At 52.1% G+C, this 25673-nt stretch overlaps 1 protein-coding gene across 2 annotated transcripts in view; it reads right to left on the reverse strand.

Annotated features, from left to right (window-relative positions):
- ZC3H3 (zinc finger CCCH-type containing 3) overlaps positions 1–25673 on the reverse strand; it is a 119806-nt gene that overhangs the window by 11774 nt on the left and 82359 nt on the right. For both annotated transcript variants that reach the window (XM_084282630.1, XM_084282629.1), the window contains 4 exons: positions 23244–23328; positions 21146–21304; positions 18514–18583; positions 13451–13582 (listed from right to left, as the gene is read on the reverse strand). In XM_084282630.1, the coding sequence (XP_084138756.1) occupies positions 13451–13582; positions 18514–18583; positions 21146–21304; positions 23244–23328 (446 nt within the window). The remainder of the gene's footprint in view (positions 1–13450; positions 13583–18513; positions 18584–21145; positions 21305–23243; positions 23329–25673) is intronic.

Here is a 25673-nt window from a genome sequence, read left to right on the forward strand (position 1 = left end):
ATGGATGCACTTGGCACTGCTGCCCCTACACCGAGGAATGACGGAGAACACCACAGATTTGGGAAAAAGCCAGGAAACGTGGCTGTTTCATCCCATATCAGCTTGGAGGGGCCAAGGGACAGTGCCACGTGCGTCCCCATCCCCGTTAACACCTTGCGGTGGGAGCGGGAGCATCCCCAGCTGGTCGCTGGCTCCCTGGCGAAGGCAGACTTAATATTAAGAAAACAAACCGCCCGCGACTAATTCGGGGCCCCGGCTCGGTTTTCTAATGACTTTTCCTCGCTGCTCTCCGTGCCAAACACGCTTGGCCCTCCTCTCACGGGGCTGCAGGGAGAGGCAGGGAATTGCTTGCAGCTCGCGGGGTCCTGGGGAAGCAGCTCCTCGGCTCCAGGCTCAAAAGAGAGGGTGGAAAAGCCCCCTCTATTTATTTATGGGAGGGAAGGGGGAGCTCTTTTCCTCGTGCCCCCCCGTGCCCTAAAGGCAGGCGACGGCGAGGGTTGGGGTTACTGTAAAGCTGCTCGCCGCGTGTCGGCCGGGGTGAAGCAGCGCTGGGGCTGCGGGGTGGCAGGAGCCACCCGATCCCTTCCACCTGTCGGGGCGGCTAATTATACCCCGCGGGACCCCCGCCAACGGGCAGGTTGGGCCATAAAAAGCGAAAAAGCATCTGGCTCCTTTCTCCAGGCAAGAGAAAACCCGGAGCACCCCCCCCAAAACGCCCCCGGGGAGAAAGCCGGCGGCTGCGTCGGGCGCCCGGGTGATGCCACCACGGTGGGGACACCCCATGGAGCGGGGTCACCCCATGGAAATGGGATGGGGACAAGCCCCAGGGGGTGCTTCTGCTGTTCCAACCCCTTCTACCATCTCCCTGTTCTGGGGTTTCCCCTGCAGCCTGCAGCAGCGGTGCCCGACCATGGCACGGTGCCCGCTGGCAGCCCCGCGGCCGGGACTCCTCCCTGGCTGCCAGGGAGCCCTGGGTGAAATTCGAGGTGCTGCTCAGCACCCAAAAAGCCTTAAATGGCCCCCGGCCCCATCACACAGCGGGAAGGGGTCGGGCAAGAAGGGTTATCTGCAGAGCGCTGCCTTCTTTAGCCCGGACCTGGCAAAGGAGGAGGCAGCAACTGGCAGGGCCAGTGGAAGAGCCTCGTTCAGCCCCGGGAATGCCGTTAATGAACATTTTCCATCACCGCCCTTGGCAGGAGGTTGGGGAGGGAGGGAGGAAGGTGAAGCTGGGTTACTGGGCCGACCGGCGAGCTCCCGCTGACCCCACGGGGGGAGCAGCGGTCCCGTCCAGCTTGGCATTCCCGGCTCCGCTCCACCAGCGGGGCCCTGCCCAGGTTGAACTTCTCAAATATCTCCGGGCTCGTCTCGCGCCCTCCGCTCCAGCCCTTCTGCTCCGGTGCCAGGGGACAGCAGGTGACACGGGGAACAGCGGCTGAGCAAGAGAACAAACCCCTGGTGCATCCTTGCCCTGCTCTTTCCATCTCCTTGGGCTCGCATCCTTCTCTCCGGAGAGCGCGGCTCCTCACTGGAAACCCAAAGCGCTGCTGTGCCAGCAGGGAATTCCCCTTCTGGGGAAAAGGGAGCCTCGAAAGCCCAAACTGAGCCCCAAAAGCCAAGCATCTCGCTCTGCTGGAGCTGTTAGAGCTCCGGGGTGCAGGATTAACAGGCTGGATCGATGTCAGGCTGCCTTCATGCACCTCTTACCCGCGACTTCTCGCTGGAGGTGGCGGGGCTGCTTTCCGACGCCGCTCCGAGCTGACAGCCTGTAAACAGCTTTTTTTTTGATGGCTTTTTTTTTATAATTGGCTGCAGATGGAAGCAGCCTTAAAAATTCCAGCTCCCCGGCGTTAAAACCTGGAGGACAATGCAGCCGGAGCATCATGTGTGAGGGGGAATAATAACGGGGGAAATTTAGCCAACGCACGGAGCGGTGCTTGCGTCTTTCTGTCTCCAAGCTGCAAAGAGCCCAAACCAAGGCTTTTTTATGTTGTTTTATTGTTTCTTCCCGGCAGGAAAAGGCTGGCGGGGAAGCAAGGAAGTCCTAGAGATGGAGGCTCTCTAGGATTTTGGATCTATCTGCTCCCTAGGACCTACCACAATATGAACAGGACTGTGGACATCGGTCGCTAACATCCATCCAGGCACAGCACAAAGAGGTGCTCAGAGGGACACCCATCCTAAAGCCAAGCTGCTGTGGTGCAGGCAGGAATAAAAGTACCTCCGGAGCAAGAATGGGATGGCATCTCTGAAATCACAGCGATTTAAAAGACAGCAAAACAGCTGGGATGAATTGAAGGGGTGAGGAAAAGACCTGTCCCTGCAGCGTGCGCTGTCCTGGCATGGTCCAGCCTAGATATAAATGACCTAAGGGCTAGGTTTTGTTCCACATCCCTTCTCCCTAACCCCATTATGGCTCCCTCTCCATCACTGTTGACTGTTTCTTCTTGTCTTGCTCCTTCCTGGTTTGGAGGCGCTGTTTTGCTGGTGCAAAATAAAATGCACGTGGCATTTTGGGCTCAGCGAGCATCTGCAGGGCCGGCTGTCCTGCAGCATCTTCCCCCTTGCTGCCACCACTCCCCGACGCTTTCTCCTCTGCGTCTGCTCAGGCTTGCCCAGTGCAGGGACTTTTTCAGCAGACAGGTCCTGTTACTGGCCAGATCCCTCCTTCTGCCAAAGCCCAAACTGGAAACGCCACGAATGAAAGAACTGTGAAACGTGCAAAGGGAAGAATTCACGCAAGGAAGTTGAAAAGCTGCAAAATTCCCCCCCTGGAGCAGCCAGCAGCAGTGTCGCGGTCCTAGTTAACGTCAGGCAGGAGATCTGGAAGCAGAGCATGAGCTGGCAGGAGCTGAGATCAGGGAGGCAAAGCATCACGGGATCCGTCAGCAGAAGCCGACACTTGAGCTCGTGGTTTCCAAGCCAATGGCCCTTGTTTTGGAAAAACTCTTTGTTTTGGAAAAAAAAAAAAAAAAAAAAAAAAAGGAAGGAAGAGCTTGAAATCTGCAGCCACTCGATGCCCCGGGAGTTCGGTGACACCGCTCGAAGGGTGACAACAGCACTTGACAAACTGCCCCACGAAGCACCGCAGCCCGGAGCTGCCGTTTGTGCCGCGGCCCTTGGCAGGCTCCGTGTAATTGGAATTTTCCATGTAGCAAAATGATGTCAAAGAGCAGTTAACCTCCCCAGCGTGAGTGCACGCGACAGCTCCGAGCAGGAGCCCGGGTACTGTAATTGAGCATTTCCAATGCTTTTTCTTTTTTTTTTTTAAATTTAATTCTCTCTCTTCCCTCGGGAATTGCTGCCGGCCGGTCCCACCGCTCGCTCCCAGCTCCCTGCTCGGAGCCGCAACAAGCAGAGGTTGGATTTTCCAGGCTTGGCTTTTGTCCAAGTCCTGGATCGACCTGAAGGACAGCCACGTGTCTCTGATGATGCTTTCTGACATTATACGCCCAAATATAAATAAAAATAACCGAGCGAGCCTGGAGGATAGAGGAAAACCGACCAGCCACAGCAAGCACTTTGGCCCTACTCCAACCCTGAAGCAGCAAGGGCTGGTAGAGACATGGTAAAAGCGAAGCCATGGATGTAAGGAGGAAGGGGAATCCCAGCTGAAGTGCAAAGACCTGCAAAGACCAGCAAGGACACCCACGTGGGAATGCCTTCAGCATTTAATTATTTCCTCACTGCTTTGCTGAGCTTGTTCAGGAATGCCATTTCCATCAAAGCCCCCTGATAACTTCATCCTTTGCATCTCAAAGTCACAATGGAACCGTTTTTTACGGAGAACCTATCAATGTTTGACATGGAGCCCCTAACCCCTTCATTACCAACCCCAAATCTTTACTGTTAGGGACGTAGCAAGCCAGAAACCCACCGTACATCCCCTACAATGGGGTCTGCATCATGAGCAGCCTTTCAGGTGGCCCAAGGAAACAGCTCACAGGACACAGAGATCATCCGACAGCAGAGAACAAGTGGGAGCAAAGGGGAACCCCAATGCAGGAAGCAAAGACGACATCTGCCCCGCTTTGTGTCCGCCTCTACAGAAGTTCTGGCTGAAATCAAGAACTCTCTGCCTCGTCAGTAGATTCCCAGCCGGTAGCAGTGATTCAGTGACTGCTTGCCCCCAGACTTCCTAATTTCCATGTTTTGTGATGCATCTTCTTCTACAAAGATATTAAAGCGTGAGAGAAAAAAAAATCGCAGGCCGGTATTTATCTAGGCACTATTATCAACTAGCCCGGGCTATTAAGCAGTTCGAGTTTGCCCTGATAAGCAACATCTTTAATGTAAGCATCTGAGTGCCGTTGGAGATACTACAGTTAAATTAAAGTCGCAATAAGAGCCCTCATTATGCCATTACAGAGTACGGTAAATAAGATGCAACTGGAAACCCACAAAGATTTCTGCACAGATACGTGGGTAGGATGGGGCCGGGAAGAAACCTGATTAGTTTTAAAGCTCCGCTGCAGGTTACGAAGCTTTTTGAAGAGAAAGCTGCCATCACCAGCATTCAGGTTTATCACTTTATCAGTAGCACAGCCCTCGGTGCTGTTTTAATTTCAGCCAAGAATGCTCTGGTGTGCAAAGAGAAGCTACTGACTTCAGGCTGAAGTCCGGTGAGTGTGGATCACCCCGGGCATTTCTCTCCTGCAAGCTCAGCACATCCCAGTGCAGAGCTAAGGAATAGTCCTGGGTCTCTGTCCTGGCACAGTTCTGGCACTAAACACTTCCCCAAATTGCTGTTTAGCCTGTCCAGGCAGCTCAGCATGGTCTTAAACTGCAGAACTCTGCGGGCACAGAATGGCAGAGGTTGGAGGCGCTTCAGGGCCATCAGGTCAACCCACACCACAGTAGGGGCCTACAGCAGGGTGTCCATCCCCGAGGCCTGGTGGGTTTGGGGAGCCCCCAAAGAGGAGTCCCCAGCCCCTGGTCTAGGGGGTCCAGTGCTGTGTGGGCGCCATGGGGAGCCTCCCAGGCTCCAGGCTGGGCCCGTGGACTCTGCTGATGGCCCCGGGCCCTCCTAAGCAAAGCCTGGCCCCGGCCTCTCGCACCTCCCTGCAGGGCTGCAGGGACATGGGGGAGCTCCCTCAGTGCCTCCTCCTCTCCAGGCCGAGCAGCTCCAGCTCTCAGGGTCTCTCCTCATGGCAGGGGGGCTCTAGGCTGTCCCAGCACCACGTACCAAAATATATTTGTGTGTTTTGGGCCTACACTTCTGGAGGAGAGGAGCTTTCCGCCTCTCCCACAAGGACTCCCCATCCCCAGCGAGGCACCCATGTCCCTGCCTTCTTGAATCGAGCCTGGCTTCTGCTTGTGATCTTAAGAGCAGACACATTCACCATCATTACTAAACCTAACCTTTTTTTATTTCCCCCCCCAATAAAGAATTTACTTACTAATCAGTTTGTTGACTGAAAATTCCTGCTACACATCACAGGAGAAAAAAAAAAAACAAACACCACACAACAAATTAAATGGGCAACTGTAGCACGCAGAAAACATCTGTCAACCGAAGCCAAAATTAAAGATAAATGAAATGAAGTTGCCTTTGCAGATGATTTTCATACAGCTGCAGCGGACTATAAAAGAGCAATCAAAGGCAGCGCTGCCTCTCAGCTAATTCTGAATAACGGGAGAAGGGGAACTGCAAACCTCCTGTGGGATCCCAAAAGAGGGGGCTGGAGAAATCTGTGGTGCTGTGTGGGCAGGCCAGCAAGCACCAAAAATTGGCTGGAAGGTTTTGGTCCACTCAGCATGCCACGAACTCACAGCTGGAACAGGCAAATACGTGGCTGCTGTCTACAGATATGCCTAAAATATCACTAAAAAGTCCCAGTGAACTCAAGTCCTCAAGGTGATCCAGGTCAAAATGAAGGTGAGGGAGCTAAAAATGGGTGAGAAATGGAGGTAAAATCAGAAAACTGTCACCAGTGAAAAGGGAAAAAGGATGAACCAAGAGCACAAGGAGGGCAGCAGTCCAGAGGCTCTTGGACATGACCTGGGATGAAACCTCAAAGCTCCGAGCCAAGAGTTGGACTTAGTGATCCTCATGGGTCCCTTCCAACTCAGGATATTCTGTGATTCTATGAAAATTAACACTGTAAGACATGGCCCTTGGTGAACATGAGCAAGCCTGTAGAGGACTTGTAGCCTCAAAAACCAGCCCTCGTGCACCCCATGCAAAGCAAAAGCAGGGGGCAAAACACCCTGAGAGCTGTTTCATGCACGTAAACAGCATTTCTGTAGCTAGGACTTGGCGTTTCTACCACCTGTCCTCCAGCTGAGCCCCAAACAGCTGCACACGAGTCAGAGATAAATTTCCGTCTTCAATGTCTCTTTCCCTCGCACGAGGGAGAGAAGGGGAAGAGAGGTTTCCGAGATGCTTTAATGCGACACCTCCTCACCGCTCCCTCCCCTGTTACAAGTGTAGAAAATGGATCAGCTCTTTAGAAGAAGCAATTTGCCGATGTCCAGACTCCTAAACATCCAACCTCTGTGAACGCAGGCAGTTAATCTGTTTGAGGTTTGATTCTTCTAATAGGAGCCCAAGTCAGTTTTATACTCAGTGCTGAATGTGTTCGGTGATGAGGTACGGAGCAGGGCAGCTGGGATCAGCAAAGCCATCCTCGCTTGGGTAGTCCTTAAAGATTTGATCAAGGTGGATGAGAAAAGGGAGATGTCCCCGAGCAGCTGAATAGTAGAAGCCTTTCTCCTCTTCCTCCCCCCCAATCCTTTGACCAGCTCACCCGATTCACTGATTTAGTGTTGATGAACACCCCGTTGCCTCCTGGTCATGATGAGAGGTCCATCAATCACATCACTGTTCCCCTCTGCTTAGGTCCAGCCTCATCTTGCACGCATACAAGGTCCTGCTCTTCCCTAGCCAGCGCATCCTGCCACCAGCAGCTCCCTCTGAATCAAAGGGGACTGGAAATTGGAAGCAGCTCTGATAGGATCATAAAAGAAATAAGATGGAGGTACGGCCAAAATTGAGAAAATTTGGGATGGCTCAAAGCTTAGCCTTCCCCGTACCCCTCCCCATGCTCACACCGAGTGGAGAGGTTTTATATTAAGGCTTCTTGCACTTCAAACAGCCCCCCTGGTAGCTGGGCATGGAGGAGCTTCTCAGCTTGATTGGGTCTAATTCAGCATAACAGCATCAGGGAGTTCGGAGACGAGCGCTTCAAGCCAGGAAATCTGCTCCTGCTGTGGCTGGTTCTCTCCAGGCAGCAGCAGCAGGGCGATTTGAAAGAAAAACCATCTGAATTTGAAGCCTTTTTTTTTTTTTTAAAAAAGTTAGTCTGTCCCAAACTAACAGCATAAGCCAAATAATCCACACGGGAAGCAGCTGCTTAAAGTCTCACGGAGTATTTGAAGGGCCTCCAAGAGAGGAGCAAAACTCAAAGACGCGACCCCGAAGACCCACAGGTACAAATTTGCCACCCAGAAAAGTGATCCAGAAACACAGATGGAGAATATGGCCCCTCTCAGTCCTAGCACATCTGGATGGGAAGAGGAAGGCTGGGAGGAAGCTTTCCTGGTCACCAGTCCCAGTGCTCTTCTCTACAACCCCCATCGCACCCAAAACCTCTCTCAGATCCACCATGGTCCCGGCCAGCACCAGCTTTGAAGCGATGACAAGAAGGAGCAGCCTGGGGCTTTGGGATTTCCACAGCCAGAAGATATTTAACAATTCTCTATGCTTTTTTTTTTCACATCCAGGGCTGATTTGTCTGCGTGCTTCTCTGAAATAGTAGCTCCAAGCCCTGAAGGAAGCAGCTCCCGTCCCACCGCCAGCCCTGACACGGTAGCAGGGACCTGGAGGAATGGCACGGCCTCGGGGACAAAGAGCCCAAACCAGCTTAAGAGCAAAATGGAGAAGAAAAATTATTCTGAAAGGGTTTGTGCACAGCTTAAGAACTTCCTGGGAGTCTTATTCCTACAGCCAAGAAGCTTCTGCCATGAAGCACCTCCGAGTGCTTTGCTGTCGCCGAGTCTCCCAGTGATGCTGGAAGAAGAGAAACGTCTGATGGCTATTTTGAGGGGAAAATCACTATTTTAGCAAATCGTTATGCCAGCAAATGATACAAAGCAGCTAAATATGCAATATGAGGTGTTAACATCACCTTTCTGTGCTCTGTGCAAGGGGAGCAAGAATGCCAGGCGGCTCTCTCCATCCCAAACCAAGCACTGGATAATTAAAAGGAAACCCCCAAGATGTGAAATTGGCAGCCGCCCATCATACAGCTAAGGTGGCTTTTCCTAAAGCTCGGTAACGTGTTAAATTTAACGTGTCAGATCCATGAAATGAGAAAAAAAAAAAATACAAACTTTAGAGGGAACCCGTTAAACTTCCACCAGAAAAGGAGGAAAGAACCAACCTGACGCATCACCGGATGGGAGAAACACCAACAGGAACAAAGTGTCCCCTAAGAAAAAGTCCCCGAAATGGAGTTTTTTCTGCAGAAAATGAAGCAGCTGCCGTGGTGGAAACCAAGACGTGGAAACCTGGGGGCGAGAAATGATTTTCCCCACGGAAGCGGCACTTCCACGGGTAGCTGCCCCTACGAGCGGGATTATTGCGGGTATTTTAGGTGGATTTGAGGTCTCTCTCAGCCGAAACACGCTCCCCAAAAGGTTTTAGGGGATGGCCGGGCAGCCCCAGTGAAGGTCAGGGATGAGCATCCCGGCTGATGGCTCGGCCAGGAGGGACTGGGGCCAGCAGAGCTCCCGGCCCCCGCTTTCCCCCTGATTTATTCCACTACATTTCCCCCCGCGTTTTCACAGCGGCCTCGTTGTTTAATCTCCCCGTGCCTTACTGCTTAACAGCTCCCACAGGGGAACAATTTACCCACAGGCTTCAAAGCAGCTGATGGAAACAATCCGAAGATAGGTATTTAATGCAGCACGTTTGCTAATGTACGCCATGGGGGAAAAGCTTATTTAATACCGACCAATTTTACGGAGGCAGCAGTTACAGGGCACCGGGCTGGCTCACTTGCCTTTGCTGCGACACGCTGCGAGGGCTGGAGAACACCGACGATGCTGGGAAGCTGCACCAAAACCCACCCAAGCCACGATTCTTCCAAATACGGTAAAATTTCCCCCAAAAGTCAAGTTTTGCTTCTTCACGGCAAATTGCAAGCTGCCTGCTCCGCTCCACCAGGACTGAGACAAGCACTTGCTGTCGCTCCTGGGTGCAAGCCCTCCGCCGTGCAATTAAATATTAAAGCAGGAGAGCGATGTGCAGGGCACATCATCACCTTTCCAAGTGGTTTTGCATTGCGTATTATTTCGGGAGCCGGCGTGGGCACGGCCAGGGGAGCAGCCTGACAGAGAAATCGCCTCTCGGACAACCTTGTACCTTACCAGGCTGCAGGATCCCTTTAGCACCTGGAGCAAAACCTGACATGAAAAATGAATTTAGGGAAATTAGTAATGCACAGTGGATAACTGCTAACGTGTTGTCACCGGTGGCACCGAGCAGGAGCATCCACCCGGACCCCCTGCTCCACTGCCAACTGCTGTTGGGCTTCAATAACTTATCCGGGGAGCTGTGAAAATGTAAATCTTTTTGGGGAACCTGATTAGTTTTTACCATGGAGCAGCTCGTTAAAACAGCTCATTTTAACGACGAAAACTTGGTATGATGGCAAGCACCACGGCACGACCGTCATCAGAAAACCCTGGGGAGCACCTGCAAGCGGCCCCATTTCTCCTTCCCTCTCTCCCCACTTCCCCCTTGGGCTTCCTCTGGTGCAGGTGACCGGCCCAGGAGGATGAGTTTCGCCCAACGGGACCGTTTTGTGGTGCTGGGGAAGGTTTGGTCCCTTTAGGAAGCTGTAGATCCACGTGCGTGCACGCACCCTGGAGCAGCTTCCCGACCCGCAAGCCAGGAATGGGGAAGGATGCTGGAAATTGAGGTGCTCTGCTACCAGCAATCTCCTGTAAACAATTGACTTCGGGTGTTAAAATCCCTTAATTAAGGACGTGGCCATGCACTCGTATAGGAGCTGTCCCCTCTCTGCACGGGCACAAGGACCCTTTGCGGTCTGTGTCCCCAAAAAAGGGATTTGGGAATGCAAAATTAAAGCATTTTGCACTTATTCTGAGCTCCTGATGAAGGCAGAGCAGGCCAGGCTCACAGAACGACCTTTTTTTTTGTACGAAAAGTGTGCACAGAGTTCGAGCTCACGGGATGGGCAAAGCCTGATCGTCTCGGCCGGAGCATCCTGCAAGAAACTCTAGAAAACACACAAGATGCGACAGCGCCATCAATTATGAATAATAACGGGCATTTTTTATGAAGGTCTGATAAAAAAAACAGCTTCTTCGGCAGAGCGCGGAGAGGAAAACCCAGCAGGCAGGAAGAGCCCAGAACAAATCAGGCACCGAAGGACCTCGATCCCTAATTCCTGAGCACCCTCCTCCGAATTTACCCTCCGAGGACGCCGCACGGACGCCGAGCGCCTTCGCCGTCCTCGCCCTGGGCGGCTTGGGGCTGCGGGCAGGCGGCTCCCGCGGCTCCTCGGACACGGCGCCGCAGAACGAGAGCGAAGATTTACTCCTGGCCTAAATTATTCAAAAGAAAAGGGACTGCGCATCTCTAACAAGGCATCGTTTTATGAAGCAAGGTTAACATTTTTACTTGATTCAGGAGAATATTATAAACTCTCCGGGGTCCATTTGAGGACTTTCTACTTGGAGCAAAGGCACGGACTCAGCACTTTTGGTATTATTTAGAGAATAAAATTAACCCTTAATGGCCCAGGCTGGTATTTCTCCTCCCCAGTTAAATATGGCCCGCTCAGCAATTTCTCCCCATATATAATTACAGGCTGCTATCCATCATCTGTAGGAGAATGCTTTTCTGACACTCTAAAAGTGACGTGGTAAGCACTTTTCCTAATAGAATAAATATTCTAAATATCTCTTTTATATTTTCATTTAAATTGGAATATTTTAAAATAATTGTAGGGCCGCTGCCCGCGTGGCTAGTGCTGTGCTGGAGGGAGGCGGCAGGACAGCTCTGTTTTCCTTCACGGGAGATGTTTACCCTGCACCCAGTCCCCTCCGCGCGCGCCGCCGCAAGAAGTAATTAGGCAAGGACTAATTTATTAGCCTCTCCCTCCACTCTTGCTGATGTCCCGCTTTTCTTCCAGCTCTAACTTTTGGCTTTTCTTCCTCCCTTTTGCCTGCTTTTTGCTCCGTTGCTGTTTTTCCCTCCAGAAGGGATGGGTTTGCTTTGCCAAAGGTGTTGTCCTCGGTTGTGTCGGGGTGCTGGGACAGCTGGTGGGGCGCCTGGTGGCTCTGCACGGTGACAGGTGACAGCTCCAACAGCTTCACCTCTGCCCACCCACCCCAACACGCCATGGCTTCGCCTTCTCTTTGGGCAAAACCACCTCCTGGGCGTCTCCTTCAAGCTCCCCCATCCATTTGGGGCTCTCCAACTCCCATATCCGCACCCAAGGATGGTGCTGAGACCTCCCAGCGCCTCGCTGGCGATACCTCTGTCAACCCGAGCTCCTGGGATGGAGAAAGAGGAGAAAAGCCCAAAGATCTGAGCTCCTAACAGCTCATCCTGGCAAATCCCCCGGTGAAAAGGAGCCCAAAAAGGTTAAAAACCTCTCCGAGCAGCCGGTCTGCAAAACCATGCTTAGGCAGACACCCACACGTATCTATGAAATTCAATAAAATCTCGCTCCGTTGGCCCACTGGGGCGCTTTTGGGATGGTGCCTTGCGATCTGGCAGCCTTTCTCTAACCCAAATCATTGTTTCATTAGTGGCTCGTTTATTTTTTTTTCAGCTGGAGAGCCAATTTCGAGCGGTGTTTGCAGAACTCCTGGTGTGTTCTGAGTGTAGGGGCTGCAGCTCGGGGAGGAGATGTTCCCCAAATTTGTGTCTCGTCCTGCTTGCTTGCTGTTGGCTCATGGAAGAGGCTGAATTAAACCTGGACATGTCTGTGATGTTTTCCTGCACATAAATCAAATGAATCCTTGAGGTTATGGAGAGAAGAGGACGGTTTCCATCCTCTCCTAGATCAGTGCTGGGTTCATAGGGATGCTGCACAGAAAATGGTCAAAGGACGGACAGAAATCCCACCACGTGTTACAAAAAGCTCTCCACTACAGCAGAGACCACCCTCTCCATGAATCTTGAGTCAACCTTGTCTAAATATTCAACCTGCTGGCAAGTTTACTGGCTACCCCTCCTGAATTATGAGTGTCTGTTGTGACGGTGTCGCTGGTCTCATCAGTTTGGGATGGCACCGAGAGGAACCAAGTGAAGGCGGTCTACACCTCGCTGGTGGGACCCAGAAGAAAACCATGTGCTCTACTAACAAAAAGCCCAAAGTGGTTTATACTCAGAGGCCAAACAAATGTTTAAATGAATAGAAAACAGCAAAGATGAAGTATGAAGGTCAGAAACGCCCAGGAGGTACCAGGAACCTTCTCCAATGCAGCTACAGGAGGGAGCCCATCGTCAGCAGGAGGCTAACGAGGTCTCCCCGAGAGCCAAAGCAGCACCACAAGTTTCCTCTCATCCCTTTTGTCCTCAGTCGTCTCCCCCGTGGCCCTGGAGCAAAGCATCCTAACTTAAACCACCCCAAAGTTAAAACAACCCTGGGGAGGAATTAATTGCACGTCCAGCTCTCCCCCTTCCACGAAGCGAGGGAAAAGGAGACCCTGCGGCATTTGCAAGGAAGGGGGAAGATGTGAGATGTCAGATAAACCCCAAATTTCTCTCTTTTTGGTATGCAACTGCCCCCACGTTTTTTGGAAATCAGCAGCCATCAGCCAGCTCCAAGCCCTGGGCTCGCTCGGGCTCCGCGTGTTTCATACGGTGCCGTAAGCTCGGGGACGTGTTGTGTGCCAACCCTGGGTGCACATCGAGTCCCTGCAGGGCTTCGCCGCGTTGATCTAAGCAGAAGGAGCCAGGGATGGGAGCCGGACTCCAGGAAACCCCCAGGAACATACCCAGGCACAGCTGGAGGCTCACGTGCTGCAGTTACCCGAGGAAGAGCGCTCCTGGTGCTAAAGCTGAGGCACAAGAGCTCGTGCTCAGCTTTAACGGAGCCAACGTGACTGCAAACAACCATTAACCTCTCCGTTTGCTCTGTGGAAAGCCTCTCCCTTCACTTCTCATCCGTTTAACCGAGCAGTGCCTGGGGCTGGGGCTGTCTGCTCATGCACAGGGCTCTGGTATCACACCAGCAAACATCGAGGATGCCTCTCGCATTTGTTCCCTTTCTATTTTGCCCCGCCTGCGAAGAAACAAAGCCGCTCTGCCCGTAAACCCTTTGGTTTTGCTCATCCCATCCAGGTGTTCGGCAGCTTCCAGCTCTACGGCTCCCTTCGGTGCCGTAGCTCGAGTGAAAACCAGCTCGAGGCTCGCCGGCACCCCGAGCAGGCGGCGCGGGTCCCTCCCGCTTCGGCAAAACCTTTTTACCTTTTCTCCCATGGGGCAATAGCCTTTGAGGAAATCCTGGCACACTTCAGCCTTCCGGGAGACGTAGACGTGGCTGTAGGGGCAGTTGCTGTTGCTGCAGATCCCCTTCAGGAAGTAGGAGCACACCGGCATCTGCAGGGGCGAGAGGACGACAAACCCGTTAGCGCTGCCCCCAAGCTCGTGGAGATCCGGATCCGTTCCGACGCCCGGCGCTGAAATAAAACCCCGTGAAATTCAATAAATAAATAAATCTCTGCCTTTTGCCAGCTGCTGATTTTGGAGATATTTGTAGCTCTTTGAGTGGTGCCTCGCAGCACAGCTCCTCGGTGTTACCTGGGCCCTCTGGATACCGGCACCGATGCTCCCGACTAACCTTGGAGAGGAGAGGAGGCTCCTTGCTTGCCCACGATGCCAACCCGAGCATCCTGGGGACCAAAAACACCGGTCCCGAGGGGCGATGCGTTGCCTGTAGCTGGAGCAGCAGCTCAGGGCTTGCCCCAGCCCTGCCACCTCCTCCCCTGGGAGCTTGCCAGCACCCTAAAAGCCAAACCAGCAGCGTTTTGGTGCCCCCGCAACTCAGCAAGGGGGGAAAAGTGTTTTTTTTTTTAATTTTTTGTGCGAGTTGCGTCACACCAAGGCACCCCCCAGGGCTGTGAGCGAAGGGGGTCCCTGCACACCGGAGGAGGGATGCTCCAGGAGCGAGGGAAAGGAGGAGGAGAGCTCTGGCTCCTTCTGTCCCAGCACATAAATGCGTGGGGCACGGCTCCCCACCTTCAGCATCGCTACAGCCGGCGGAAAAACAAACAAACAAAAAAAAAACAACAAGAGAGCAAGGATCCTCGTCGTCCTCCGCCTCAAACCACCAACTTCACCTTCCGCGCAGCTGCTCTAATTAAAACCAAATTACCAGCCCGCTGCAATATTTCACCGTCCTTAACTCACCGGCCGCTCGCCGACGGGCGCGGGGCGCCTTGCACCGCCTCGCTTCGTCCCCGCGCCCGGCTCCTGCCTCTCGGCCCCCCTAAATGCAAAATTTACTTACTGCCCGGCGCCCTGCCGATCCCTCTGCTCGCCCGTCTCAGCCGGTTCGTGGCCCCAGACCAATATTTCCCCTTCTGCGCCAAGCGCAGGAGGAAAAGTCCCTTTCCCTGAAGGGCACGGCGGGGTTTGAACCAAATTGGCTCACTTGAGGGAAAGAGAGAGAGAGGGAGAAATGGCAGGAAGGAGGGAGGGGAGGGGGAAAGCCGCGAGAGGAAAGAAAACAAAGGGTGCTTTAAGAGAGAAGAGTTTATTTTTAATTGTCTTTTAACTGCAGGCATTAACATAAAGGACAGGGCTCTGGGGCTATCTTTTTTTGTTGGTGGTGGTGTGACCGTAAATGATTCCCTTAATGTAGTTTTTGATATAGAGCCCAAATTAGCTCTAATAAAAAGGGATAATAAAGCCAGCTCTTATACAAAAATAAACTCCTCCTAGCTGTCAAGCCTGAGCCATTATCAAGAGGAAGCAGCGCTCTCATTTCAATTAACCTTGTTTGCACCCCACTACGTCCACACAAATAACAATAACATTAATTCAAGGCACTGGTGCGGTGCGTCCATATTAGACAGCTTTGACTATGTACACGCTTTGGAGCCAGCAGCTAATGAACCCGAAACTCAACGTGAATTTCCAAATTGCTCACAACAGAGTTTTGAAGCTCTATTAGGGAGAAAAATGCTGATTCTTTTCGAGTTCCTCAAGGGGAAAAGCTGTTGTAGCAGCAGCAGGCGGCTGCCCGAGCCCTAGCCTCTCGCTAACCTTCAGTCACAAACCCGTTCATTCACTTTTTACCCGTTCCCCTAAATCATTGGGATGTGCTGGAGGCTCTGCCCCGCCGCACGGAAAGCCCCCAGCAGCGCCTCTGTGGCTGCTCCTCAGCCGAGGGCTTTGCACCAAGCCCCCCCTGGGGTAAAAATCCCCGAGCTTCAGGTTCCCCTGTCCTCCAGAAAGGGTTTTCTGCTACAGTTTTTCCACTGCTGGAGGGGCAGTTTTGCTTCCCAAGCCATCTGCGAGGCTTGGTGCCCATCTGGAGCAGCGCTCTGCTTGGGGACAGCGAGCAGAGAGCATCCTCGGAGCGGGACCGGGGCTAGGGAAGGAAAGGATTTGGCTGTTTAGGATGGGGAAAAGCTCTCTGCTGCCTCACTACTGTCACAGCTGAATCCACACAACCTCCGTGTATAAAACACGAGGATTGTCCCCGGTTCTCAGTGGGGAAACTGAGGCACGCACCGGTCGAGCACGGGTTTTGTCCTCAAATCAATAGCTTGGGATCAGGCACTCCATCCCGGTGACTTTTCCCCTGAGGTGGGACACACGATGACAACACAAGAGCTCCCCCACTGGCACCCCGAGCACCTGGGTGCCCCCCACATCTGGAAAGAGAAACGGAGAACAAATTAACGGGGCCATCAGCAAAAACCTCGGGCACCGCCGGGGAGCCCCCAGCCACCACCTCCTTGAAACTGAGCACCAGGAAGCAATAATTAACCCTATTAAAGCTCCAATTTGAATAGAGGACCTGCCTGGCATGAGGTGTGAGCGGGGAAAACGCTGCCTTCCTCTGCCGAACGCCTTCTCCTGTCTCCCTCCCCGGGTGTGCGGGTTGATAAATGAGGCTCCCAGCACCTCTGCTAGTAATCACCCGGGTTAACAGGGAGCCACGGGAGCTGAAGAGCAGAGTCGCCTCTCGCTTTGGGCAGCCGGCTCCCCGCGGCTATAAATCACCCTGAGCAGGCTGGAACTCCGTGGAGGAGCTTGTTTCTCTTCCAGCTCATGCTGACGACAAGCACGGGGCAAGCGGAGAGCTCCGAAGCGCTCTGGGGGGCCTAATCCCGCGACAAATAATCCTCCTTCCCCGCCGAGCGCGACGTGCGTGGCTAGAAAACACCTGCTCCGAAATATATTTGTTTCGGAGGCACGTCAGAGGGCTGGCACCTGCCTGCTTCACACGGAGGAGAGTTGAGGTAAGAGCTCAGCCTGCGGTGACGACGCTTCGCGAGACCACGCGTGCCTGCTAAGGAGAAGGGCGAGATGGGCAGAGACCCCAGCACCTCATGGGGCCCCTTTGGTTCTCTCTAACTCCTAAATCTTGCACAGGTTTTTGCCCTGGGATCAAAACCAGGCTCTAACACCTGCTGAAATACCCCAGGAGCGCTGAACTCCCTGGTACAGATGGAAGGTGATCGCCCCGTGCCATCTGGATCAGCATTGATCCTCCAGCTCACGGGCATGGGCTTGTGTGCACACCAGTTATTGCAGTGTAAAGAAGCAGCAGCGCTTTTACAAACCATCTTACCCCAATATCCCCTCCAAATTTCTGCTATGATATGCCAACAGCCATGTAAAAAGCCAATCCCTTCGCAAGCCTTTCTTCTTTCTTGGTTTCTTTATTCCTGAAGTCTCGCTTCATGTTAAATGGAAAAAAAACCAACAACTTCCAGCAGCCCTCCTGCCTTCTATCACTTCTCATCCCCATCCGTCCTCGTCGTGCCGTGAGTCAGGGAGTGCAGCTGTCTCCAGTCTATCTCCTCTACTTTATATACTCATGATTAAGTGACTCTGAAGAGAGAGCCCTGTAAAAAACATATGGTGCTTTGTGTCTCGCTCAGAGCGACTCCGCTCACCACCGGCATAACTTATGAGCTCCTCGCCGACAACGAGCCTGCCGTATGCAGGCAGGGGGGGAAAGGAGACAAGAAAAACTGCACGGCCAAAGGCAGCTGCTGTAGGAAAAGGTCCTGTTTTAGACGCTGATGAGAGCCAGTGAGCCCCATGGGTTAAATCTTTTACGGGCAGTAATAGCGCTGTGGTTTACCTGCACGATGCTGGACAGGGGAATGAGGGCAGTGACCAGAAAATCACAGGATGGCTGAGGCTGGGAGGCACCTCTGGGTCCATCTGCTCCAGCCTGTGCAAGCTCCAGTCCCTGTCCTGCCCTAGGCAAAGCCGTGAAAGCTTTGACAAAGCCACTTCCAACAGTGTGCCAAACCCACAGCCAGCGGGGCCACAGGCTCATCACGTACCACGAGGAAAGACCGAGCTTGGTCATGGGTTTCTCCAGAAAAACTGAATTCTCATTCCCATCCCAGCTTTTGGCACCTCCACCCCGACAGCGGGACCTGTCACAAACCATTTCACTCATGCAGGGACCCAACTCATTGTATTTTTGATGTCCCAGTGGGATTAACCTTCCTGCTCTTTTCTGGGTGATTCTCTGGCTGTAGTAGAGAAATGTTCCTGCAAATCCGCTAAAACAACACGTAAACACGTGCTCGATGCACATCCCAGCTTGGTGAAGGACCTGAGGCCACACAACCTTCAGCACCGACTTCACCTCAGCTGAAAAGCCTGAGGTCTCCAAAGCTATGTCCGACTGGAAATCCTAGCCACCGTACAGAGTTGAACCTGCTAAATTGTCAGCTGATCATCACTAAAAGAAAACCTAATTATTTTTCCACCTGGCACTGTGTAATAAAACCACGGAGCCCCAGATACACCAAGCAGGATGAAAACGAGGATGAAATCAAAAGCCATTCTGCCAGGGAGTTCCTCTGCCTGGCTTTTTAGAAAGGTTAATTTATGCCTCAGAGCTCCCGGATGCCGCAGCATCGTCCTTGTCCGACCCCAGCGTGGGCTGATTTGGAAGGAAGGGTGATCTGGCAGAGGTAAATAAGGATTAGACGTAGCAAACAATGCTCCCGTGCTCTTTCCCTCTGAGTTTAAGTACTCCTTAACCCAACACGTGTTATTGATACTTCCAGCAGCCCCAGGTGCTCTGGTTTCCAATCCGCTGCTTAACGCACTAATCTACTGATTCACCACGCTGGTTTAAGAGGCGCACTCTGCTCCCATTATAAGCTCTGACCCCGTAATGAGCCTGAACAGCTTGGCAAGCAAACTACAAATGAACTCTATTTGAAGCACTCTGTAACACAGGTTTCCCTACAGCCGTCATAAACGCTGCCTCTGTAGGTCAGCTCTCTCATAAAGCCGCGGCGAGCTCGTTAGGAAGCCATACAGACCTTGTCTTTGGAAACTTTGTGGGAAAATGGGCAATTCCCATCCGTCTTCTTGCACGTGCCACGGAGAAACCTGCCAAAAAAAACAGAGGGAAAGGGCTGGGTGTGAGATCAGGTGGGTCACAAAATGCAACTTTCTAACATTGAGTCTCTTCCTGGAGCAATATCCCTGCAAATTAACATGACCGCTGCAGAGTTCATTGTTAAAGCCTGTAACAGGCCATAAATCAGTCCTTTTCCAGACAGATTTTGCTCTCTCACTGTATTTGGCTGCTTATTAGCAGTCAGAACAATGTAGTGAATGACAGAGTGGTGGAGGGTGCAGGCACCTCAGGGCCATCAGGTCAACCCCCGCCACAGTAGGGGCCTACAGCAGGGTGCCCAGCCCCGAGGCCTGGTGGGTTTGGGGAGCTCCCATGAGGAGTCCCCAGCTCCTGGTCCCAGTGCTGGGGCTCTGGCACCTGCTGGGGACCAGGGGGAGCTTCCCGGGCTCCAGGTTGGGCCCACGGCCTCCGCTGATGGCCCTGGGACCCCCTGAGCAGAGCCCAGCCCTGGGCTCTCGCAGCTCCCTGCAGGGCCTCAGGGACATGGGGGGAGCTCCCCCAGTGCCTCCTCCTCTCCAGGCCGAGCAGCCCCAGCTCTTGGGGTCTCTCCTCATGGTAGGGGGGCTCCAGGCCCTGCCACCCCTCAGGGCCCTGTGCTGGGCTCTCCCCAGTGTGCCCAGCGCTCTCCCCAGTATGCCCAGGGCTCTCCATCCCAGGGCCAGATGAAGACTCAAAACAGCACAAGCAGCAGAAATTCCTAAGGCGAGCAAGTAGCACAGCCAACCACCCGATTTACTCCCCAAAATAAGAAGAACAAAGGAGTCAAAATGAGGACTCAGTAGCCAGCATCCATAATCCACTGTGTCACCAGAAGTAATCCTCACACCTTGGACACGTATGTCTTGGTGCTCATGAGGATGAGAAACTGAGTGCAAGCAAGTAAAATCAGTTTTAAAAAATCATTTAAAAAAAAGAAAAAAGTCACTTTTCCTTCTGTATTGTCTCCCACGGAGCTTTGTGCAACCCACCAATGATTTCTAGCACGGCAGCAATTTTAAGGAGAAATTAAGAGTTCATCAGTGGAGTTGGCTTTTCTACGCTTTTTAAACGACTAATAATATAGTTTAATCAACTGTTGGGCAGGTATAATGAGCTGGCTGCATTAATCAGTTCTCCTGTAATAAATTACCAAGTCTCTCAGCTGCCTGGCATCACAGGCTGAAGGACTCAAACCTGTTGCACAGATCTGAGCCGGTCTGTGCAACACGTCAGCTCCAAACAACACAAATGTAGTTGTGGTAGTAGTAGTAGTTGTACTGACAGTAGGGTGATGGTTGGACCAGATGATCTTGAAGGTCTTTTCCAACCCTTAAAATTCTATGAACTGGTCTGTGATAGATGCTGCCAAGAAGAAATCACCTGGTGCATGGCGAGGGGAGGCTCTCAGATCATTCAGCCAAAATCCAGGCTACTCTGACCGTCTGTCCCCATCAACTCCAGCGAGTATTATCCAGAACCCATGAAGCAGTTTGTTCGAGTTGGACAGCCTTTTCAGGGCCTGGCTAAATATTTTAGCCTCAAATCCCACCTTGCAAACTCTGACGGCATTCTCAACCCGACAGCAGTAACTAATGGCTAAGGATTATTTTTCTGATTATATTTTAAATATATTTTTATATAATAATATATATTTTATATAATAATATAATATTTTATATAATGATATATTTTTTTATGTTGATTTGATCTTATTACAGGTTCTTACTACAAGTTTTTAGATCTTTTTAGTTCTTCTGCACTATGATATGATGTGATTACTTGGCAGGCATAAGTGTACAGGTGATGGCATCCACCTCCAAATTGTGAAGTAAATACTTCTGTAGTTCCTAGAAGCTGCACCAAATATCTAAAACATGTATACTTAACTTTGAGTCTTAATGTGGTGTTTAACTAGCATGAATAAGTCTCAAATGTTGCATAAATTCAGAAAAGAAAAAAAAAATAAACACCAGAAGAGATTAAATAGATCAGGATTCTCTTGTCTGACAAGCTTGGATAGAAAGGGAAGACTATATAGAGTTATAAATGGTGCCTAGAAGGCGATTAGGGAATTATCCTATTCTTCTCATGAACGAGGAGGTGCCTAACGCAGCAGTCAGGCAGGCAGTTGAGGAGGCTTTTTTCACGCAGAGCCCAATTCAGTTACGCAACCCATTGCCACAAACATCATGCATTAAAGAAAGGACAAAATCCATTCATGAAAGAAGAGAATTGCTGACTATTACAAGATGCTTTGGTGGCAACCTCCAGCGACTGCAAGCCCTATCAGGCAGCAGGGTTTCACTGCCAGAAGCTGAGAGATCCCAGAAAAAAAGAAAAGAGTCCTCTGTGAACCTCATCTCGTTCTCCTCCTGAAGGCACCTTCCAACCCTAGGGCATTGGGCAAACCCTGGGCCTGACCCAACCCAGCAATTCTCATGTTCTTACATCTCCATTATCAGGATTTTTCCCCAAATGAGCAAGTTCTGAAGCCATCTGCTGACCCAGTGATGGCTCAAAGCAACGTGGATGCTCAAAGCATCCATCCATACCTGGTGCAGACGGCCACCTTCTCTGGATCATGGATGTAGGGGCAGTTCTCCCCACGATTACACCTGCCGAAGCGGTTGTAGTACATGCAGTACTCCTTCTTCTTCTCTTTCTTCTGCTTGGCTTGACGAATGATGGCCAAACTCCGCTGAACGGCACGGCTAAACGGAGCGAGACAGACAGGTTGTGGTAACGCTTCCAACTTCAACGCAACGTCATAGAACGGCATAGAGAAAATAGGTCAACTGCACCCAAATCACAGAGTTACACTTTGTTACAAGCACAAAGTTACACTTTGAAAAGGGAGGGAGATATTTAGAAAATTCATACTGGGCCAAAAGTCACAAAAGCCTTTGTGACTTTTGGACAACTTCAACCTGAAGCTTTAAAAATCTGCAAGATGAGGCCAGTCGTAGAAGAGGTCATGATGCCAATCACGTTTTGGGCTGTACAAGCAAGACCACAGTTGGGAGGATGAGGGAGAGGATAAACCCCTTCTACTTGATACTTGTGGGATCACCAGGGCATACCAGGCCCTCTTTGGGACTCCCAGGACAACACGGACAGCAGAGGATGGCAGCGAGGCCAGTGAAAGGCCACCAGGACAGCTGGGGCTGGAGCAGAGGCCATGAGCTGATTTGCTCACCCAGGAGAAGACAAAAGGGAGATTTTATTGTCCTCTGTGACTGTTTATGGGATGGTGCAGAGATCGTGGAACCAGACCTCCTCAGAGACGCGGTGTAAGGATGAGAGTCCCTTTGGTGCCAGAGCCCCTACAGAGACCTTCAGGGATCCCTCCGTGACCATGACCATCTCCAATGACTTTGTGAGCACGGAGAGAGCTCCGTGCAGTTTTTATGAGCACGGTGAGACAGAAAATAGCCTTTTTTTTTGTGCTGGGCTCACGCAGCACAGGCTGCAAACACCAGGCAACTCAGGGGGTACATCAGCACAAGTCCTAAGGGTCACAGTAGCATTACCCACGATAAACTCACTCAAGGCAACTATTTTAGGGGGGGAATGCACATTTTTACCTCTGTATTGACCAACTGCAGCTTTCCAGTTAAAATGTGCTAAGAAAACTTCATGCAGCCAAAATGCTGACCGTGAAAGCCCCTCTATATAGCATGATAAGGTTTTAGAATAACAAAAGAGTCTTTCCTTGCTGAAATTATGATATTGATAACCACGGTGGCTACCTGAGATACTCAGCCAGGCCACCGGCACGTGGACCTCAGTGGCCAGCGCTGAATTCGGACACCACCACCGATCAACTTTGACAGCAGGTTTTAAATCAGTTGGTATAAATGATAGGAGAGGATAAAATATAGCCAGGATCTGGCACTACGTCTGCGTAGACATCTGGAACCAACACGCTTCGGGGATAAATTTCAGTCTACTACAATTAAGCGGGGCTTGTCTGCGAGAGCTCACGCTTAAGGACGCGATGATATGCGGCACATCTGTGGCACAGAAGCGAGGCGATGGGAAAGTCAGGAGGGTGCTGAGCACCAGCGATGTGCTGTTGTGCCCGGGGTGCTTCCCTGCTGGTGCTGGAGGTTACTGGTTTGCAGGGGCAGAGCACCCAGTGAGCACTGGTTCCCAGTTTGCAGGGGCTGAGCACCCATCGAGCACTGATTCCCAGCTGGAAAAGCTCAGCAGAGCCAGCAAGAAGCAAAACCTGCAAGTTTTCTGGGCTGAATGGGGATGAAATTCTCTGGATCAGGGGGAAAAAACACCAAACTGCTGCGATTCAGGTGATGGTGACGCTGCTGCCCTTGAGAACAATGCAGTTGTTGTTTTAAAAAGGGACTTTTGGAGAGGGCTGGAGCAGGTTTTGGCGCTCGTTGCCCGCAGAAAGGTGCTGATATCCATTACTAACCTTTCACACCCTTTCAAGAGCACCTTTCAAAGCAGAAACCAGTGGTTTTTGCTGAGTTTACAGCCGCCTCGTGGCAGAGGATGGGGGAAAACCAGCGGTGCTTCGGTCCTTCACCGAACAAAGAGCTGGTGAAACAGCCTCATGCCAAGTTTTTGACCCCATCCTGAGCATAAAGCATCCGGAGGGGGAGTGTGCTGATTCTCCCCGTGGGTACAGACCTGGCAATGTAGCGGCTCGTCACGGATCGGTTCAGGATACCAGATGGGGAGAAGCCAGAACCGCCGGGCGTCCCGCTCAACCTCACTGTTTGAAACAGAAAGAGAAACACAGGCACGTTCAGGACAATTTGCTCCGAAGCGAGAAATTCAGCAGGAATTCATGTGGTCCTTGGCTAAGACAGCAGCCCCGAGAGCTGAGGATGCTCTTTGCAGACCTGCCTGCTGCCGGCACCTCTGTGTGCCCCCCCGGGGAACCCGCATGCACTGGAGCAACCTTGGAGGCTCGGCAGAAGCAGCTCACGCTCCCTGCAGCAGCCCGGGGAAGCCCAGCAGCTGCCTGGAGCCCGTGCGTGCACATAATTAAATCGTCCTCGAGCGGCGCAGGGAAGACTGAAGCGAAAATAAAGGCTCGGCTCGCGGTTTTCCAGGTGGCACGAGCGCGCCTCAGTCACTCACCTGCCAGCCCGGGCGTGCTGGGGAGTGAGTGAGCGGGATTTGATAGCTCCCCCCGCGCTCGAGCTGTCACTCTGGCTGCTGGCACCGGCAAAACCCCAGCTGTTCCCTCTGAAAATCAAAAGCGACGGCGCGGGAGCGATGCCGGCACGGGTGGCACGTGCCCGTCCGTCAGGGCATCAGGCAGCCCTGATATGGGATGCAAGCCCGGGTCTTCGTCGTGCAGCCACCCAAAAATAACTGGGTGTTTGAGCCACTTTTGCTGAATTATTTTGCTTTTTTTTCTGTTGTTTTTTTTGGCTTACAGCTGGGGTCCTGCTTCCCCGAGAGGTGCTACAGAGCATCGCGCTCGAGCAAGGCTGCCCCTCCAAACGATGCAGGGACACAGACCCAAATTAAAGCCGGTTATTAGGGCCGGGATAGAGCCTCCCTCAGACCTCCGTAATTACATTAATGATCTTTAAAACAAGCTCAGCAGGACAAAGTATCCCAGGAGTGGGCTCCCCTGGGTGGAAAAGCAGACTCTTGGGTACGCGTGCGTTGCCGTGCCCGTGCACCATCCTTTTAGTTAGTTTTAACAACCTGCCAGCCACATCCTTGCCCGAGAAAGCACAAAATAAATCAATAGATAAATAAATAAAAGCCGCAACGGTCTCACGCAGCTGGGTTTTAAGCGTATATATACCCAAAATAAATCCATGGCTGAATTTATTTTATTTTTTTTGCACAGCTTTAATCTTCCCGCAAGAAGGCTCGCTGGCTAAAACCACTGAAATCGCTGGGAGGACTGAACGTGTGCGATGCTGGCTGGCCGATGCACGTCTCCCGGTACAGGTGACCGTGCTGTGAATTAATTTGCAGCCTGCAGGCACTTTGCACGCCTGCGAAACGCTCCCATCCATCCCAAAACGCAGGGCAGAAGAGCCTGGTCGGAGTGCCGGCCACATCCAGCGAGGCAGCAGCCTGGCAGCAGGCAAAGAAACCCTTCCTACGAGCTTCCACGCTGTCCAACCTCCTAATTACTCGCCCAGAGTGGAAATCCTCGCCCAACTAATAGGGCAGTGCCTAAATATTTACCCAGGAGGAGCTGCGCAACGGCACCGGTTCGGAAGCTCCCTAATTACGCGCGGAGCCCGTTAACGCGCAGCAGCCTGGAAAGGGGCGAAGCCTCATTTCTCTCTTCCATCTCTTAGGATTTACAGGAGGGTGTCGTTTTTAGAAGCCTTTCCATCACGTAAAAATTAATTTAAATGCTGAAAGCAACGAGCGAGGGGATGCAGGCAGGGGGATTTATCGCCGCACCCCTGTTGGAGGGGCCAAGGAGCCCAAGTTTTTCTTCGAAGCGACACAAGAAGATGTTAAGTGCTGAAGGTCAGAGCAGGACGGAAGCAAGGCGGAGATTTGGGGTCTCTCTGCGTTACCAGAATTACCCACGCGGTGCGAAATTGGGGCAGAAAAAGACACAAGAGGGCTGGAGAGGGGTTAAATTTAGAAATCGGAGCTGAGACGTGCTGGTGCGCGATCCCCCGGGGGAGCACGGCAGCAGGCTCTGGATTAAAGGGAACAAAATGCTGAAAACCATGCCCCCAGGGCTTGACTCTGATCTTGGGGGGGGTCTCACGGGGTCCTTTCTTCAGATGCGACGCGATTTTGCATGAGGAGACCTCAGCACGCCGGGGAGAGCATCGGCGTCGGGGCCGAGCGCCGCCGGTCCTATAAAAGTCCCTTGCTGCAGAGCTCGAAAGGCGGCGAAGGCAGAGGGAACAAGAGGAGGGGAAAAAAATAAATAAAGAAGAAATAAATAATAAAAAAAAGCTGCTGGGGAGAGCATCAAGGAACTGCACATTAAGGGCTTTTTAACTGATTACACCCAGCACGGCGGCGTCAGGCTTGATATTTTATACCCCGCGTAAGGGACAGGTGTTTTTCTCCCTCCGCCTTTCCTTTTTTTTTTTTCTTTTCTTTTTTTTTTTTTTT

Source organism: Netta rufina, assembly GCF_964035555.1.
Source record: "Netta rufina genome assembly, chromosome: 2".
NCBI classification, from domain to species: Eukaryota; Metazoa; Chordata; class Aves; order Anseriformes; family Anatidae; genus Netta; species Netta rufina.